Source organism: Eriocheir sinensis, chromosome 5 (genome assembly GCF_024679095.1).
Source record: "Eriocheir sinensis breed Jianghai 21 chromosome 5, ASM2467909v1, whole genome shotgun sequence".
NCBI classification, from domain to species: Eukaryota; Metazoa; Arthropoda; class Malacostraca; order Decapoda; family Varunidae; genus Eriocheir; species Eriocheir sinensis.
The window spans coordinates 8,469,901-8,487,608 of NC_066513.1; the positions used below are offsets into that span (position 1 = coordinate 8,469,901).

General features: G+C 44.7%; 1 protein-coding gene across 2 annotated transcripts in view; it reads left to right on the forward strand.

The window, feature by feature from the left end:
- Window positions 1-17,708, forward strand: part of LOC126984023 (receptor-type tyrosine-protein phosphatase F-like) — a 196,407-nt gene that overhangs the window by 69,144 nt on the left and 109,555 nt on the right. For both annotated transcript variants that reach the window (XM_050837367.1, XM_050837377.1), the window contains 2 exons: window positions 15,077-15,149; window positions 16,505-16,695. In XM_050837367.1, coding sequence (XP_050693324.1) covers window positions 15,077-15,149; window positions 16,505-16,695 — 264 coding nt within the window. The remainder of the gene's footprint in view (window positions 1-15,076; window positions 15,150-16,504; window positions 16,696-17,708) is intronic.

A 17,708-nucleotide genomic window follows, 5' to 3' on the forward strand; every position in this document is an offset into this window, starting at 1 on the left:
ACATGCTGTCCAGAAGACCACCTATCAACCCGGACTCTAGATTCTAGGATTAATGATGATCCGGGAGGGCATCATGTGCCAATGCAAGATGGCACCACTATAAAACACTCGCTTGCGCCAGGACGGGCTGGGCCGACCATCAGGCCCCACCGGGAAGAAGCCTTGGACCGACCATCAGGATCCACCGGGAAGAAGCCTACCGGCGCAATAGGCCAAGACGAAAAAAAAAAAATGGGGACTTGGAGAGGCGGATTGATGCCTTTGGTAATAACTTTTTACCGTTTACCGTTTACCGTGGATGAGGTGTCAGGCCCCGCTCCACTGCTAGGGCAGCGCTCCGCAGGGCCGTCAACAATTATGATGTTAGCCTCAATAATAATTATCGACATGCACTTATTCACAACATCGTAGTGAGTGAGTGAGTCTTTAATGCTTTCATGGAGAGCCTACTGATGTCATTTTAATAAACTTGGTATCAATATAGTCACTTCGTCAGACTTTGGTTCGTATCACAATATTTTTCCTTTTTACAGTATCACAAATATCCATTATTTAATTTTCCATTTATCTGATATTTTCTTTATAGTATCACAATATAATGTCCAACGATTATTTCCAACTCACTGAATATTTAACACTCAATCTAGCTTTGAGTCTCAAACACCAATCCCCAGCACATTTGAAATATTTTGGGGCTTCTCCATTGTTCTTGGCAGTATAGTTGGCCTCAAGATGGCCGTATCTTTGACAATGATAACATGTGATTGCATGGTATCTATCGCTCACAGTATACACTCTCTATTCTAGTTTTATCTTGTCATGTTTGTGGATCAACTCTCTACCAGTTGGGTCACATTTCAAAATATAGTGCATTGTGCCACCAGCAGCAGACTTATTGAAAATCTTCTCAATTTTCCCCTCAACTCCTGAAATCGGGTGTAGGACCTCATTCCTGTTTAACAATGTCTCAGTTATCTTATCCCCGGTCTCCTCCTGATGCACAATGCAGACCATGATCTTTGGCCTTAATATTCCCACACTTTTTGTGCTAAATTGCTCTACATTTTCTATTTTTTTTGCTGCTGCATTCCTTATATTCTCATAATCAAAGTTCATAACAATGTTACCTCCATTCGTGACTCTTAAATCAGTAATATGAATGCCTTGTAATGCCTGGGAAACATCATTTTACATCGCAGTAGCCTTTTTTTATCTTGATCAGAGGTCTTCACGACAAGGAGATGCTTCTTCCTCCTCCGTTTTGCTACATCAGCCCAGCTGGCGCCAGCCGACTCTGTCTTGTCAGCGCAAAGCACATCCGCCACCTCGCCCAACTTTTCTTTCACATTGAGTGCCCGAGTTTTAACTTCATTTTCACAACTAATATTCCTTTAGATAATTCTTGGTTAAATTCATCCAACTTTTACACAATGTTGGTTGCTAAAGATGCCTTGTGTAAGCATGGCGAACACACCCAGTTTAGTTTGGGTATATTATCTTGCTTGACCCCTGTCAGATGAGTACACTTCACATGACACCACTTAGGGCACAAACATAATACAATCCACTTATCGCCTGAATAGTCATCACAGACGCAACACACATCTCTCAGAGTCCTGCTCCTGCTGCTCGCCATTGTCGAATCAGCAGTTTCAGGAGCGCACAAACAGAACGTCCATCTGCTCCATTGTCACTCACTCACTCGCAGAATCATGGGATATCGCTGGAATGACTTTGTGTCAAACCGGCGACATATATTACCTGCATAGTCCGTCAACGCCAACTCAGGCTTTACGGGCACGTGGCACGTTACCCTGAAGCTGATCCTGCTCATCGGGTTGTCTCTGTAAGAGACAATCTTGAGTGAAAGAGACCAAGGGGACGCACATGGAGTTCGTGACCTGAGCAGTCGATAGATCCTGCCGGGAGGTACTCGGGTTGGGAAGGGGGCCTGCATGAAGACTCGCCCGGAGGGAACCCCCGGGCTTGGCGTCGTAGGGTGGTCGAGGCTACGCGCCCCCCGGCGTATCCCCCCATTGATTGATTGATTGATTCCATGGCATATTGATTCTCTTGTATCCCACATTGTTAGATCTTCTTTGTCCACTTTTTCCATCCTACTCAGCTCCCTATACACCGCAATCAGATCTCCTCTCTCCCTCCTCTGTTACAGTGTCGGTAGGTTCATCTGCTTTAATCTCTCTTTGTAAGTTAAGTCTCTTAGTCCTGGAACCAGCTTTGTTGCTGCCCTCTGAATCCTCTCTAATTCTTTATATTTGTCTCTGTACTCGGGTCATTGTTGTGTATTCCAACCTTGGACGTATAATGGTTACAATTATTTTTTTTTCATTATTTCCTCATCCAGATATTGAAAAGTAACTTTTATATTTCTCACCAGGTTGTATGACTCACCCTTAATTATATTAGTGTGTTTCTCTGGCGACAAATGATCTGATACAGTTACTGTGTGTGTGTGTGTGTGTGTGTGTGTGTGTGTGTGTGTGTGTGTGTGTGTGTGTGTGTGTGTGTGTGTGTGTGTGTGTGTGTGTGTGTGTGTGTGTGTGTGTGTGTGTGTGTGTGTGTGTGTGTGTATTTACCAATTTGTAGTAAACAGAGCCTGAGCTTAATCTTGGAGAGTCCTGTCTCGCAATCTATACTTGTCCGACTTTTCGTCTATTTTATGGACACTGCCCTCTTAAACAACGTCTTTGTTTAGTCCATTCCATGTATACCCACTCCTGTGTGGAAAACTGTACTTCTTTATGTCTTTCAAACAAGTCCCCTCTCTCAATTTCTTGCCGTGTCCTCTTGGTTCCCTCCCCCCTTCTGTCTTGATCAAATCATTTCTATCCAATACGTCCATTCCACTCGTATTCCTGTACAACGCTATCCGGTCTCCTTTTTTCTTCTTTCTTCGAGTGTTAGTACGTAGGTCCAGTTCCTCCAATCTAGTCTCGTATGACAGACTTGATAGTTCTTGTACCGTCTTAGTTGCTATCCTTTTGATCCTTTCGAGTTTCCTTTTATCCTTTTTCCTGTATGGTGTCCAAATAACCGCTGCATACTCTAACCTTGGTCTAATCAATGTTGTTATTATTTTCTCCATCATGTCCCCATACAAATAGTGAAAAAGCACTCTAATATTTTGCAGCAAACTGTTTCTCCGAACATCTTATTTATGTGCTTCTCAGGTCTCAGTGTACCTTGCATTATGATTCCTAAGTATTTTCCTTCCTTCACTGTGTCGATGATTGTCCCTCCCATCCAATACACTCCACACGGTCTACTTTTACTATTTCCTATTTTCATTGTGTGACATTTATTTCCGTTAAACTCCAATTCCCATTCTTTACTCCATTCACGTGTCTCATTTAAATCTTCCAGCAGCTTAATACAATCATTAGCATTTATTATTTCTGTAAACAGTTTGGCGTCATCTGCAAACAGACTCATTTAGCTCTTTACTTTTTCTGCCATATCAAACACTACTGGCGCTAACATTGATCCCTGTGGCACTCCACTTGTGACCCTTCTCCAGTCCGATTTTGCATCTTTTACCTTGGTTCATATTTTTCTGTTTGCCATGTATTTTTTCTTCCATTCTGTCATTTTTCTCCCTAATCCTCCTCTACGTTCTAGTTTCCACAGCAGTCTTTTATGTGGAACTTTATCGAATTCCTTTTTAGGTTAAAAAATAGTCAATCCGCCCATCCGTCTCTCTGCCGTACTATATATATTACTCATGAATAAAAACCATATTAAACTTGTGACACGAGATTTACCTTGACTGAATCCAAATTAACTTTCATTTATTATAACTTCTACCTTTCCAGATGTTCCACCAACTGTCTTTAAATACTTCTCCAACAGTACACTTGTTAGGGAAACCGGTTTATAGTTCTGTGGCCCTTGCTTATTTCCGCTCTTATATGGTGGAACCACATGTGTCCTCTTCCATTGCACTGGGACTTCTTCAGTTTTAATCGAACAACTTATAATGTCATGAATTGGTTCTATTAACTGTTCACTGCACTTTTTCAGTACTTGGTCTTTATTCCATCTGAACCCATTGCCTTCTTACCATCTAGTGATTTCAATAGCCCCAGCATCTCTTCTTTATAAACTTTTATGTTTTCCACTCTTTTGACACTTCTCTCCTTATCTCTCTTCAAATTATGTCTCCTGGGTAAATATTTCTGAAAGTTTTCATTTAATATTTCGCAGATTCCCTTTGTATCATCATAGACTTTGTCTACCACTTTGATTGCGATCACAGCTTTTTTTCCCCTATATCATAGTTATATGTCCAGAAAAAAGGTTTAGATCCTCCTTACATTTTTCTATTATATTCTTTTCATACTTTTTTATTCTTCTTCTCTCCTCACTGTGGTGTAATCATTTTTAGCTTGTTTACAGCTTTCCCTGTTTATGGCTATCCTCCTTCTTTTTAAGTTGCTCCATGCATTAAGGCGGCTTTACACCTGGCAATTCCTGGCCGGCAATACAGCCGCGACGATCTAGCGGCTAGACCAGCTGGGTGCTCTCGGGAGCAAGTACGTTCACACGTGGGAGGAGCCGCCGGGAGCATCAAGACGTAAACTGCTAGTAAATGCAAGGGCATGAATTCATCCCAGACACCCCAAAAGGCTACTACCATATATTAAAACCACAATGAGTTTGGTCCATTAGTCTAATATTGTAGGAATACTTTAAGTAAACGAGTTTTACCTTCAGTAGTATTGATTGATTGATTGTTCATTGTTGCATTTAACAACAAAGGAGAAGGGAGGAACATGCCATCGCAACCCCCAGGCATTGCATAGTGTGATTATATAATACACGAAAATAATCGTTCCCTACCTCCGATATCTCGCAAAGAGATAAACATTTCTCGTATGTTGCTGCCACTCTCTCAAAAGTTGTTTTGCGTAGACTCAGCTTCTCATACAGCTTATCTTGTGGGTCCCACAAGTATCTGTGCTGCCTAACTTCTTCTAGTAATGCCACCTCGGCCTCCTGGCTCCAAATCTTGTTGCCTGTATCTGTCATTTCTTGTTTTATTGGCGCCGACATGTTGTACTCAGCCGCCAGTCGGCAATACAAGACGGACGCGCTCAGCTGCAGAAAACTTGCCGTGAGAAGGGCTCCCAGACCCAGACCCAGACCAAAAATGCAGCCGCGCCTGTATTGCCGACTAGGAATTGCCAGGTGTAAAGCCGCCTTCAGGTTTCTTCTTCTTTGCTTCCAGACATCTTGTATTAAGCCACTCTTATTTATCCTTTTTCTTTATCACATAGTAGGGTACCCACTTTATTACACTTTCATACGTTTTAAGAAAGTAATCATATTTTTGTTGTACTTTCCTCAGCTTTTTTTCATTTCTGACCAATTTATTCTTTCAAAAATAGCTCTCCGATCATTTTACCTAGCTTTATTGTGATTTCTTCTTTTCTCTTTTCGGTTTTATAATCCGATCTCTTCACTTTCTTCGTCAATTTCTATTTGTAATAATTCATGGTCACTTTCTCCCAGTAGGCACTCGTGTTGCACTTCCCTTAATAAGTTTATTCCTTTAGTGAAAATTTAGTCCAATCTTGCTTGTTCATCTTCTTTAAATCTTGCCTCTTCCTTTATCCACTGTGTCATGAGGGTTTCTGTGGCCAATTGTATTACATTTAATACATTTTTCCAGTTAGTCTCCTATTAGAATTACATTTTTCCGATTTTTAATAATATTCTCAAATGATTTACGTCTACCTTCTAGCAGGTTGTTATAAATTTAATTTGTCCAGTTTGCTGTGTGTGGGGGCACATATGTCACCATTACTATCAGTTGTTCACTGCATTTCAGCTGTAATAAAACACTTAAAATTTCCGTATTATATGGTCCGGTTTTCACTTTTACCACCTTTTAATTTGATTTGACTAAAGCCCCGTTCACACTGTGCCGACTCTGGGCCACGACAACCCAGCAACTTATGCATTTGACAAGTCGGCTCCCACGCTCCAATAAATTTTTGGCGTCTTGGTGTCGGCTACCATGAATGCCGACTGTCTGGGACATTCGGCCAACTAGTTGGCAGCATGTTTGCAACATGCTGCCAACTAGTCTCAAGACGAGTCTCAACGGTCATTTCTTTTAAATGGCATCATGTCTATGACAACCACGAATCTGCCGACCAGTCTTCCAGATTGTCTGTCAACTGGTTGGCCGACCAGCTGGCCGACAGTTGCCAAGGAGTTGGCCGACGGTCTTCCTGACGGTCTTCGCGACTGTCTTGGCGGCAGCCTTGCTGTTCCTTAAAATACGGAATCGCTCTGTATTCGAGAATGAAATGTATCGTTCCGTTTTGAACCAATACGGAACGGCATTTGTTCCGTACGGTATTTCGTTATATGAATGGTCAAGCAGATAAAATTCAGTATCTTAAAATTGTAGTGGAGCGCATTTTTCGGTTAATCACAAAACCAGCCCGTAAAATTTGTCAAAGGTTCGTCCAAAAATACGTGTAAAATACGCGACGTAACGTCCCTCCTCCCTCCCTCTTGCCTCCACCAGCAGCCTTCTGCTGCTGTCACTCATTGGATGCTCGAGAAATTTTAGGGTTGCCACTCGTTCCTTTAAATATGGATCTATTCCGAATTGGAGAGTGAGATGTTGCATTCCACATTTTTCTGACCTCAGGGTGGCAACCCTAGTTGTGTCATTCAACACAAGAGAGATCGAGGCAAAAGGAGTGCGTGCCTACTGTGCGGCTCCCTAGTTTGTGCCAGCGAAACGTAACCATGCCCAGTTGTTATTGTGCTTGTGATTGCAAAATAAAAATATAAATTTCTTGATGGCGGCAGTGTTAGCCAATATTTCTGAGCCGACAGTCGTCACGAACGTCCTTCATTAGGCGAAGACTGTCGTCACGACAGTCCCTCATCATTCTTAAGTAGTCAGCACAGACGACTGTGCCGACAGGAAACTGTAAAACTTTGTAAAATGGCCCCGACGGTTGTCACGACTGTATCAAGACAAGCCAAGACTGTTGACGACAGTCGTCACGACTGCCCCAGACCTCCCTCAAGCCCCGCTCACACTGTGCCGACCATGGGCCACGACTACCCACGACTCTAGGGTACAAGAGGTCTTGGGTGTTAATGTGAAAGGGTCGGGCGTGTCTTGAAAGAGGTCTTGAGACTGTTGCCGGATGCTGCGCCGACGTCGTGACGGGAGTCTGGAGTCGTGAGGGTTAGCACGACATGTTGGCAACTAGTTGGCTGAATGTCCCAGACAGTCGGCAAAACACCAAGACCCCAATAAAACCCCCCTTCTTGGAGCGTGGGAACCAACTTGTCAAATGGAAAAGTCGCTGGGTTGTCGTGGCCCAGAGTCGGCAGAGTGTGAACGGGGCTTCAGACCTCAACCGGAAGTAACGGTTGGTCCAGACTCTTGCCGACTCTGGTCGTGAAAGTTTAGCATGGAATACTTTTTTGCGCTACCCCTCACGACTCCAGACTCCCGTCACGACGTCGGCGCAGCAGTCTCAAGACCTCTTTCAAGACATGCCCGACCCTTTCACATCAACACCCAAGACCTCGTGTACCCTAGAGTCGTGGGTTGTCTTGGCCCAGAGTCGGCACAGTGTGAACGGGGCTTTATATCATCACCCCCTCCACCATGCTTCCCCATTCTGTCTTTTCCATATATGTTATAATGGTACTCCTCTATTCCCGTCATTTATGTACCTTTTGATAATTTTGCTTCAGTGATGCACATTACATCTGGTTTAACTTTGTTCAAGTAGTCTTTTAATTCTAACTTTTTTTTATATAAGTCCGTCGACACTAGTGTACGTGTAACTAAGCTTTTTCGTTTTTTTTTTTACAACAAAGGCGACAGCTCAAGGGCACAAAAAAAGGAAATAATAATAAAAAAAGAGCTCGCTACTCGCTGCTCCTACAAAGAATCCAAAGAGGTGGCCGAAAGAATGGTCAATTTCGGAAGGAGAGGTGTCGTGATACCCTCCTCTTGAAAAAAGTTCAAGTCGTAGGCAGGAGGAAATACATATGAAGGAAGATTGTTCCAGAGTTTACCAGCGTGAGGGATGAACGAGTGAAGATGCTGGTTAACTCTTGCATATGGGATTTGACAGTATAGGGATGAGCATGAGTAGAAAGTCGCGTGCAGCGGGGCCGCGGGAGGGGGGGGATTTTTTTTTTTTTCTCCTCTTCCCTCTTCCTGATCCACCACTTCACTCTGTCGTTTTGCAATCTTCAGAAAATAAATCTCTTTTTCTGACTCTGTTCTTTCTTCATTTATGTGCTTTGCTTCATTCAATTTTTTTCTCATCTCTACCATTTCCTACATGCTCATATTTTTCTTTATGTATGTTTCCTTTTATTGTTGTATTCATTTCAGTATTCCACTCCGATATACAGTATAATCATCTCGGCTTCCGTTTGTGTTTTCAGTTTCAGCTGATTGGTCTATTTTTCCCTTCCTCATAGATTCCAAGTCTTAGCACCTCGTCCACCTCCTCTGTCCGCCTTCATCAATCTTCATCAATGCTTGTTAGTATTTCTTTCACTTCTGTGAACTCATCTCTCTCTCTCTCTCTCTCTCTCTCTCTCTCTCTCTCTCTCTCTCTCTCTCTCTCTCTCTCTCAGCGCCCTTATTGGGATTTTCTCCAGCTCTTCTTCTTTTCTGCCAATTCTCGAACCAAGTCTTATTTATTTATCATTATCTTAAACAACCTCACGCTACATCTCCGCTTTTTTATCCCATTCTTTTTGTTTCAGAATTTATTTGAAACTTCCTTTCTCTTCATTTTTTTCTATGGATTTATTTCCACGTCAGCTATTATCCTAATCCTATTATCCACCTTTACCTTTTCTCTTTTTCGATATTTCTTCCTCGACCGCCGCCTTTATCTTGCCATGAATGTTATCATCACTGGCACTTCCCTTTTTCAGTTTTTGGTTCTCTCCCTTAGTTTTCTAGCTTCTTCACTTCCTTTAATGTTTATAAATTACCTCAAATGCGGGCGGTTTGCACTCGTTAGAGTGTCCAATGTCTAGTTTATGTATATTTTTCCCTTTGGGAGACAAGACCTATCCTAAGGCTCCCCCCAGGCCCTGCTCCCACAACATAGGCAAACACGTCGCGTTTTCTGGTCCTTTGAAGCAGGCGGTAAAAGCGGCGACGGGTGTGTGTGTGTGTGTGTGTGTGTGTGTAATAGGGGCACCAAACATCACCAAATGTGGGGGGTACAAACTTGGTGGAGGGACTGTTTTTGTGCCTCTAGCGATGGTTATGAACTAAAGAGTAGCCTATCCGGATTTTTACTTTTTATTCCTAAATGATCCACGAGACATCCTTGAGTTAAATCAAAGTATGTGCTTATCCTTCATACACACACTAATAATATCTCTATTGTGTCTGATTTACTTAATTGAGTGAAATTCTATTGTGATAAACAGTCACAAATTCGTGTCACTAGTAAAACTGAAAGTAGTAATGTAAGTTATGCCTCCATGAAATTTACTCAAATTGATAAATGTGAAAGATCACGATGTCACAGTAAGTGACATCACCTGCTTTTCCCAGTAAAAATATGCTATTTAAGGTATCTGATACCCTCAAAATGGCGTGCGCTGCTGCCTCGGCCCACAATTGTCGTATAAAATATGAACGTATTTTCATATTATTGTTCTGTTGTTTATTCAATGTTTTGTTCAAGGAAAAGAATACTCAGATTTTTAGTTAGTTTTTGGTTATAGGGATTCTTTACAAAATACAGTTATAACATTACCGCCTATAAGTTAGGAAACGTACTGAATCCTGGATCGGCTATGGTGATGTTAGGTGCGCCTATTCTACATCGTCATACCGCGCGTTTGACTTGCGATTGTCACCTAGCACCCTCCCCAACTACGCATTGAGCTCAAAAGTGAAGGATGATGTTTCAGGCCCCGGTCCGTCGCCATCGCAGCGCACAGATCACGTATCTGTGGGTACAGCTGAAACCTCTCTCTCTCTCTCTCTCTCTCTCTCTCTCTCTCTCTCTCTCTCTCTCTCTCACACACACACACACACACACACACACACACACACAAGAGGCGGAACACAACCCTCGACTGACACCCGGCACCCTTTCGCTGCTGGGTGGACAGAGACACGGATGAAAGGAGACTGCCCATCCATCTCCACTCCACCCGGGAACTGAACCTAGGACCGTATCCTTTGCCAGTGAGCTGACTATGACGCAATGGACCTTATCAGCTCGTTGCTTACTGCACTCCCTCAGGACCCAGCCTGATGCACCGTTCAGTCCCAATGATTTTCTCGCGTTCACACCCTCCGTTATTTCCCTCACTTACTGGACTGTAACTTGCATTTCTTTCAGGTACCCAATGTTTTCCTCTGCCCTTCATGTCCATTACAGTCACTCTCTCTTATAAACACTGCCCGGAAACAACCACTCAAAACTACCACCATTGTTGCAGCATCCTCGTATTCCTCACCACCCACCTTTAGTATACTTATTCCTTCTCTGTTTTCCAGCTTGCTGTTGACTTATCTATGAAATATCATCGGCAGGTCTTTATAATTTTCTATTACATTTCTTTCATAGTTCCTCTGTTCCTTTCTTTATATTCTTATGTATTTATTTATTGCTTGTTTGTACTTCGCACACAGGTTATGTCTATCCCTTATTCTCCATCTGCCCTATGCTACACCTCTTTCTCCCTATGTTATTTCACATCTAAGACCACATAAGAGACTGCTGAGGAAGTAGAGTGCACTGGAGGACTGGGAGGAGGACTCTTGAGGTGGATGAAGGGCTTTATTTATAATCTCTCTCTCCCCAGTTTTGGTACTTGTCGCCTTACTCCCTCATTGTTAATCTCAAGTAAAGACAGACACTTCTCTTCCACTCTTCCAGCTCTGTTGAATTTACTCCAATCCACTCCTTCAGAGTACTTTCTTAACTGTGTAAGGTTTGCCTTGCTATAATTGTATCTCCCAATTCTATGTCTTCTCTTCTCCTCAGTTCTCTTCATTCTTTCACTGTAAACTCAATTAATAACCACGTGATCACTTCTTCCTAAAGGGCTTTTATATGACACTTTTCGACTACGGGACTACAGGATACGTGACGCTGGTGGGTCGCCAGTAGTGTGTGGCGTCCTGCCAAGGAGGGGCGTTGGCGATGGATGGCTGTCCAGGGCGATAGCAGTGAACAGCAGACTTGCTGAGCACTGCGGGCGCAATGGGTGGCTGTTCGTCGACAATTGGGACCTCTTCTTTGGCAACGACGCCCTCTACGCCCGTGACGGGATACACTTGAAGTTCAAGGGTGTTGAGGCTCTCTCAGACTCCCTTGAGCGAGCACTTGGTACCCTGAGGGATTTTTTAGTATAGGCGAGGGGGGGAGGAGTAATGGGAGCAATGGGAGGAGTAATGGGAGGGGACATCTAGCTCATAATATAACCAGGCAGCTTAGAAGTAATTCTAGGGGAGTAACAGAGGACGGGCTAAGAATCTTCTATACTAACAGCAGGAGCCTCAGAAACAAGATAGACTTACTAAGGGGTGAAGCTTGTTCAGAAAATTTTGACATAATAGCGATCACTGAGACATGGATAGACACTGCTAATAGAAATTTTAGATCAGAATTTGAAATAACGGGTTATCAGATTTTTCACAAAGACAGAAGGGGCAGAAAGGGAGGTGGAGTTGCGCTATATGTTAAAGACTCACTTAAATGTTTAGTTAACAACTCAATCAAAACTAACATGGATTCAGAATCAGTTTGGGTGGACGTTTACAAAGGGAAAGAAAAACTAACTCTAGGAGTTATATACAGGCCACCCAACCTTAACAGGCAGGACACGAGTATATTACTACAGGAGATTGGCAGGGTGAGTATGAGTAGAAATGTCTGCGTAATGGGGGACTTTAATTATAGGAATATAGACTGGGAAGATCTAGTGGGTGACCTGGAAGCCGAGGACTTTCTTGAAGTTATACAAGATAATTTCCTTAAGCAGGTAGTTACTGAGCCTACCAGAGGAGATAACATATTAGACTTAGTCCTAACCAATAATGGGAACTTGCTACGTGAGTTGGAGGTGGGCGGAGAGTTAGGAAATAGTGATTACAGAACGGTTCGTTTTAGCTTAGACTGGGCGGTAACCCGCGAACCAAACCCAGTGTTAGTGCCAGATTTTAGAAGAGCAAACTACGAGGGGCTTCGAAGACATCTTGAAGGGGTAAACTGGGATAATTTAGGGATTCATGAGGGCCAGAACTGCGGATTGGAGAGCCAGGAGAACCAGGTAGAAATGTCTTACAATAATTTAGTTAGAGTAATAGTAGAGGGGCAAGAACAGCATATACCACAGCGAACACTTAGAAAAGAAAACAATGATCCTAAGTGGATGACTCGTGGACTAAAACACGAGATTGGGTTAAAGAAGGGAATTTATCAGAAAATAAAGAATGGGGAAACACATCTCAGGGGCCGGTACGTCGAACTATCTAGATTAGTTAAGAAAAACACCAGGATAGCAAAAAAGAACTATGAGATCAAAGTAGCAAATGAGGCGAAACGTAATCCTAAGGGCTTCTTTCAGATGTATAGAACAAAAACACGGGAGAAAATTGGACCGCTGGAAACAAACACAAGGGAGCTAGTTGAAAATTACGAAAATATGAGCACATTGTTGAACGACTACTTCCTTTCAGTATTCACACAGGAGGATCGAACGACTATACCGGAAAGAGTTCAGGTGTACGAGGGCGGGGATGGCGATAAATTGAGGGATATAATCATTACCAGGCAAGTAGTTCAGGATGAGATAGATAAGCTTAAGAAGAACAAGTCGCCAGGTCCTGACGGGATATTTCCGAGGGTATTAAAGGAGTTAGGTGATGTAATCAGTGACCCACTAACCGATATCTTTAAGATGTCGGTAAATACTGGCTATGTGCCGAGCCTATGGAAATTAGCTAATGTGACGCCGATTTTTAAAAAGGGGGACAGGTCAGTTGCTTCAAACTATCGCCCAATTAGCTTAACATCGGTTATAGGGAAGATGCTGGAGTCCATAATAGCCAGGAACATTCGGGAGCATTTAGAGAAACATAGCTTAATTCACGACTCGCAGCATGGGTTCACAAAAGGTAGGTCATGCCTCACCAATCTCTTGTCCTTCTACAATAAAGTATTTGAGGCGGTTGACAGAGATGAAAATTATGATGTAATCTATCTTGATTTTAGTAAAGCGTTTGACAAAATTCCTCACCAACGACTGTTGCTTAAATTACAGGCTCACGGAGTAGAGGGTAAAGTTTTGAACTGGGTCAAGGCGTGGCTTAGCAATAGGAAGCAAAGAGTGCAAATCAATGGTAAAAGATCTGACTGGGGATGTGTTACGAGTGGGGTCCCACAAGGTTCGGTATTAGGTCCACTTTTGTTTATTATTTATATCAATGACTTAGATACAGGAATTAGTAGTGATGTTAGTAAATTTGCAGATGATACCAAGATCGGTAGAGTAATTGAGTCGGATCAGGACGCTAGTATTCTCCAAGGTGAACTCAACAGATTATATGACTGGGCGGATAAATGGCAGATGGAGTTCAATGTAGGGAAGTGCAGTATTCTGAGTGTAGGTAGGCTCACATAACTATTGCTTAAATGACACTCTCATAAGTAGGTCTGGGTGCGAGAGGGATTTAGGGGTCTTAGTGAGCTCTGATCTCCGTCCAAGGGCACAATGCATTCAAGCTAGAAATCGAGCTAATAGGGTACTGGGATTTATTTCAAGGAGCGTAAGCAACAGAAGCCCTGAAGTCTTCCTCAAACTATATTTAGCATTAGTTAGACCTCATCTTGACTATGCGGTTCAGTTCTGGTCACCTTACTATAGAATGGATATCAAAATGTTAGAATCGGTGCAGAGGAGAATGACTAAGATGATTCAGGGGTTGAGAAACTTGCCATACGAGGGAAGACTCAAACAGTTAAACTTGCATTCTCTAGAAAGGCGAAGGGTGCGTGCAGACATGATCGAGGTTTATAAATGGATGAAGGGCTTTAATAAGGGAGACATTCATAAAGTTTTGTTGGTAAGAGAACCGGGTAGGACACGAAGTAACGGGTTTAAACTGGATAAATTCAGATTCAACAGGGACATAGGCAAAAATTGGTTTACTAACAGGGTGGTGGATGAGTGGAATAGGCTTAGCAGTCATGTGGTGAGTGCCAATACAATTGTCACATTCAAAAATAGACTAGATAAATTCATGGACAGCGATATTAGGTGGGGTTAGATACACGGGAGCTTAGGGTCAAAGGAGCTGCCTCGTACAGGCCTACCGGCCTCTTGTAGACTCCTGCGTTCTTATGTTCTTATGTTCTTATTTCTGGCTCCTTTGTAAACATGAGATCCAGCTTTGATGGCTCGTCTCTCCCCTGAAATCTTGTGTTTTCCTTGATCCATTGTGTCAGTGTTATCCATTGCCTTCCTCGATACCATATTCCCCATGACCTCTCACCTCCCTCTGCCGTCCACTCCTCCCACCTCCTCCTGGGGGACATTGCAGTTAAAGTTCCCCATCATGGTGAGGTTATCCCTCCCACTCACTAGTTCCTCCATAGCCTCACTTGTGTCTTTCATCATGCTCTCATATTCTTATCCCCAAGATATTTTTTGCGTGGCACATACACTTCACCGAAGTCCCTATTTCTTCTTCCCTTCCGTTGTACTCCTACTTCTATTATTTTGGCACACCCTTTGCCATAGCTTACTTTTCCGACTCCCGGGTGTTTCTTTACCATAATCCTCACTCCCCCTTCATGTTTCTCTCTTGTCTTTCTTAATTTCTAGGGACACAATTGTATCACTTAACTCAGTTTCAACAATTCCTACAATATTCGGTACATTTTCCCGTAAGTATGGTCATTTAACTCCATCTGTTCTGATATTAACTAATTCACATTGGTGTATGACACCAATATGGGTGTGTGTGTGTGTGTGTGTGTGTGTGTGTGTACTAATATGTTTTTGTCGTTCTCAGGTTCGAGGGAAGAACAAAGACGTGGGAAGGTTCGGTGAACCGGCTGAAATCATCGCCACCACCACCCAGGGAGGTAAGCACAGAGTTATATACTTAGAGCGCGCGAGCCAGTCACTCAGGTGCGGCAACCGGAAGTACCTCGGCCGCCATCTTTGGGAGCCCAGTCCAGCTAACCCTGTGCTCCAGCCGGCAACTTCAAAGTGGAGGTATGTGGTAGGTGGTGATGGTGGTGGTGGTCTTGATGGTGGTGGTGGTGATGGTGGAGGAGTTGGTTGAGAGAGAGAGAGAGAGAGATGGACTGACGTGACATATGACATAACTCAGGTTTTATACTCTCTCTCTCTCTCTCTCTCTCTGTTTATGAAAACCACCATCACCAAGACCACCACCACCACCACCACCACTATCACGTACCACCACCACCACCACTATCACGTACCACCACCACCACCACCACCACGTACCACCACCACTATCACGTACCACCATCACCACCACCACCACGATCACGTTACACCACCACCACCACCATCACCACTACCACCACCACCACCACCACCATCACCACCACCACCAACACCACCACGACCATCATCACCACCACCACCAACACCACCACCACCATCACCACCACCACCACCACCATCACCACCTTCACCACCACCACCAAAACCACCACCTTCAAAACAACCACCACCACCATCACCACCAGTCCACCACTATCACCACCATCATCACCACCACCACCATCACCACCACCATCACCATTACCACCAACATCACCACCACCACCACCACCACCATCCCCACCACCACCATCATCACCACCGCCTCTACCACCACCACCATCAGTCCACCACTATCACCACCATCATCACCACCACCACCATCACCACCACCACCATCACCACCACCATCACCTTCACCACCACCACCACCACCACCATCCCCACCACCACCATCATCACCACCACCACCACCACCACCATCATCACCACCACCACCACCACCACCATCATCACCACCACCACCACCACCACCATCACCACCACCATCACCACCACCATCGCCACCACCATCACCACCACCACCACCACCACCACCACCATCACCACCACCACCTCCACCACCACCATCACCACCTTCAACACCACCACCACCACCATCAAAACCACCACCACAGAGTGAGGGAAAGTGGGCTCCCCAAGATGGCTGCCGCGCCAGGGTAGCTTGCCTCACCCGCCGCCAACCCCACAACAGGGGAGCGCGCGCTCTAGGTATATAACTCTGTGGAGGTAAGACTCCCTTCCCTTCCTTGCCATCCTTCTTTGTGCACACTCCTGGCAGTAGCAGAGTGTTAAGATCCCCTGACCCCTCCCCTTCACATACACACACAGAGCTCACCACCTTGCGTCTCTCTGTCCTCAGTGCCACCGAAAGTCGTGGGGCTAACAAATCCAAACGCCACTGTGTCGTGGCTCACCGTGTCGTGGAAAACACCCAACACCAAGACGGGTATCACCAGCTTCTACAACGTTAAGCTCCGGCCCGCTCCTGCTGCTGCTTCCACAAACGACAGCCCTCAGTGGAACAAAACCGTTCACAAAACACAGGCTGAGGTTTGAGGCTGCCTGGTGTGTTCAGTGACGTAATGACGGATGATGGGTGTGAATGGTGGACACTCTGGTGTGTTCAATGACGTAATGACGGACGAGGCGTGTGACTGGTGGACAGCCTGGTGTGTTCAGTGACTTTTTTTTTTTTTTTTTTACGTCGCGGCCTATTGCGCCGGTAGGCTTCTTCCCGGTGGGGCCTGATGGCCGGCCCAGCCCGTTCTGGCGCAGGCGAGTGTTTATAGTGGCGCCATCTTGCATTGGCTCATGCTGCCCTCCCGGAGCTCATCTTTAATCCTAGAATCCGAGTCCAGGTTGATAGGTGGTCTTCTGGACAGCATGTGAGTGGTTTTAAGCCACTCGGCGGCGGCTGTAAAATCCCAGCTTGGTGGCACCGGTCGGGGATTGAACTGGCGTCCTCCTGAACGCGGCGCCGTCACTCTGTCGACTCAGCCACCGCGGCGTGTGATTGGTGAACAGCCTGGTGTGTTGAGTGACGTAATGACGGACGAGGCGTGTGGTTGGTGGACAGCTGGTGTGGACGAGACGAGTGATTCGTGGACAGCCTGGTGTGTTGAGTGACGTAATGACGGACGAGGCGTTTGATTGGTGAACAGCCTGGTGTGTTCAGTGACGTAATGACGGAAGAGGCGTTTGATTGGTGGACAGTCTGGTGTGTTCAGAGACGTAATGACGGACGAGGCGTTTGATTGTTGGACAACCTGGTGTGTTCAGTGACGTAATGACGGACGAGGCGTTTGATTGGTGGACAGCCTGGTGTAGATGAGATGTGTGATTGGTGGACAGATGTGACTAGCAAGGTTTAATCCTTCATATTCTTAAAGCTCCCCACAGTGTTCCCTATCTCCTTATAGTCCCATACAGTGTTTCCTCCCTCAGTAAAGTCCCCAACAGTGTCCCTTCCTCAGTAAAGTCCCTAGCAGTGTTCCTTCCCTCAGTAAAGTCCAACACACTGTTCCTTACCTCAGAAAAGTCCCCGACAGTGTTTCCTCCCTCAG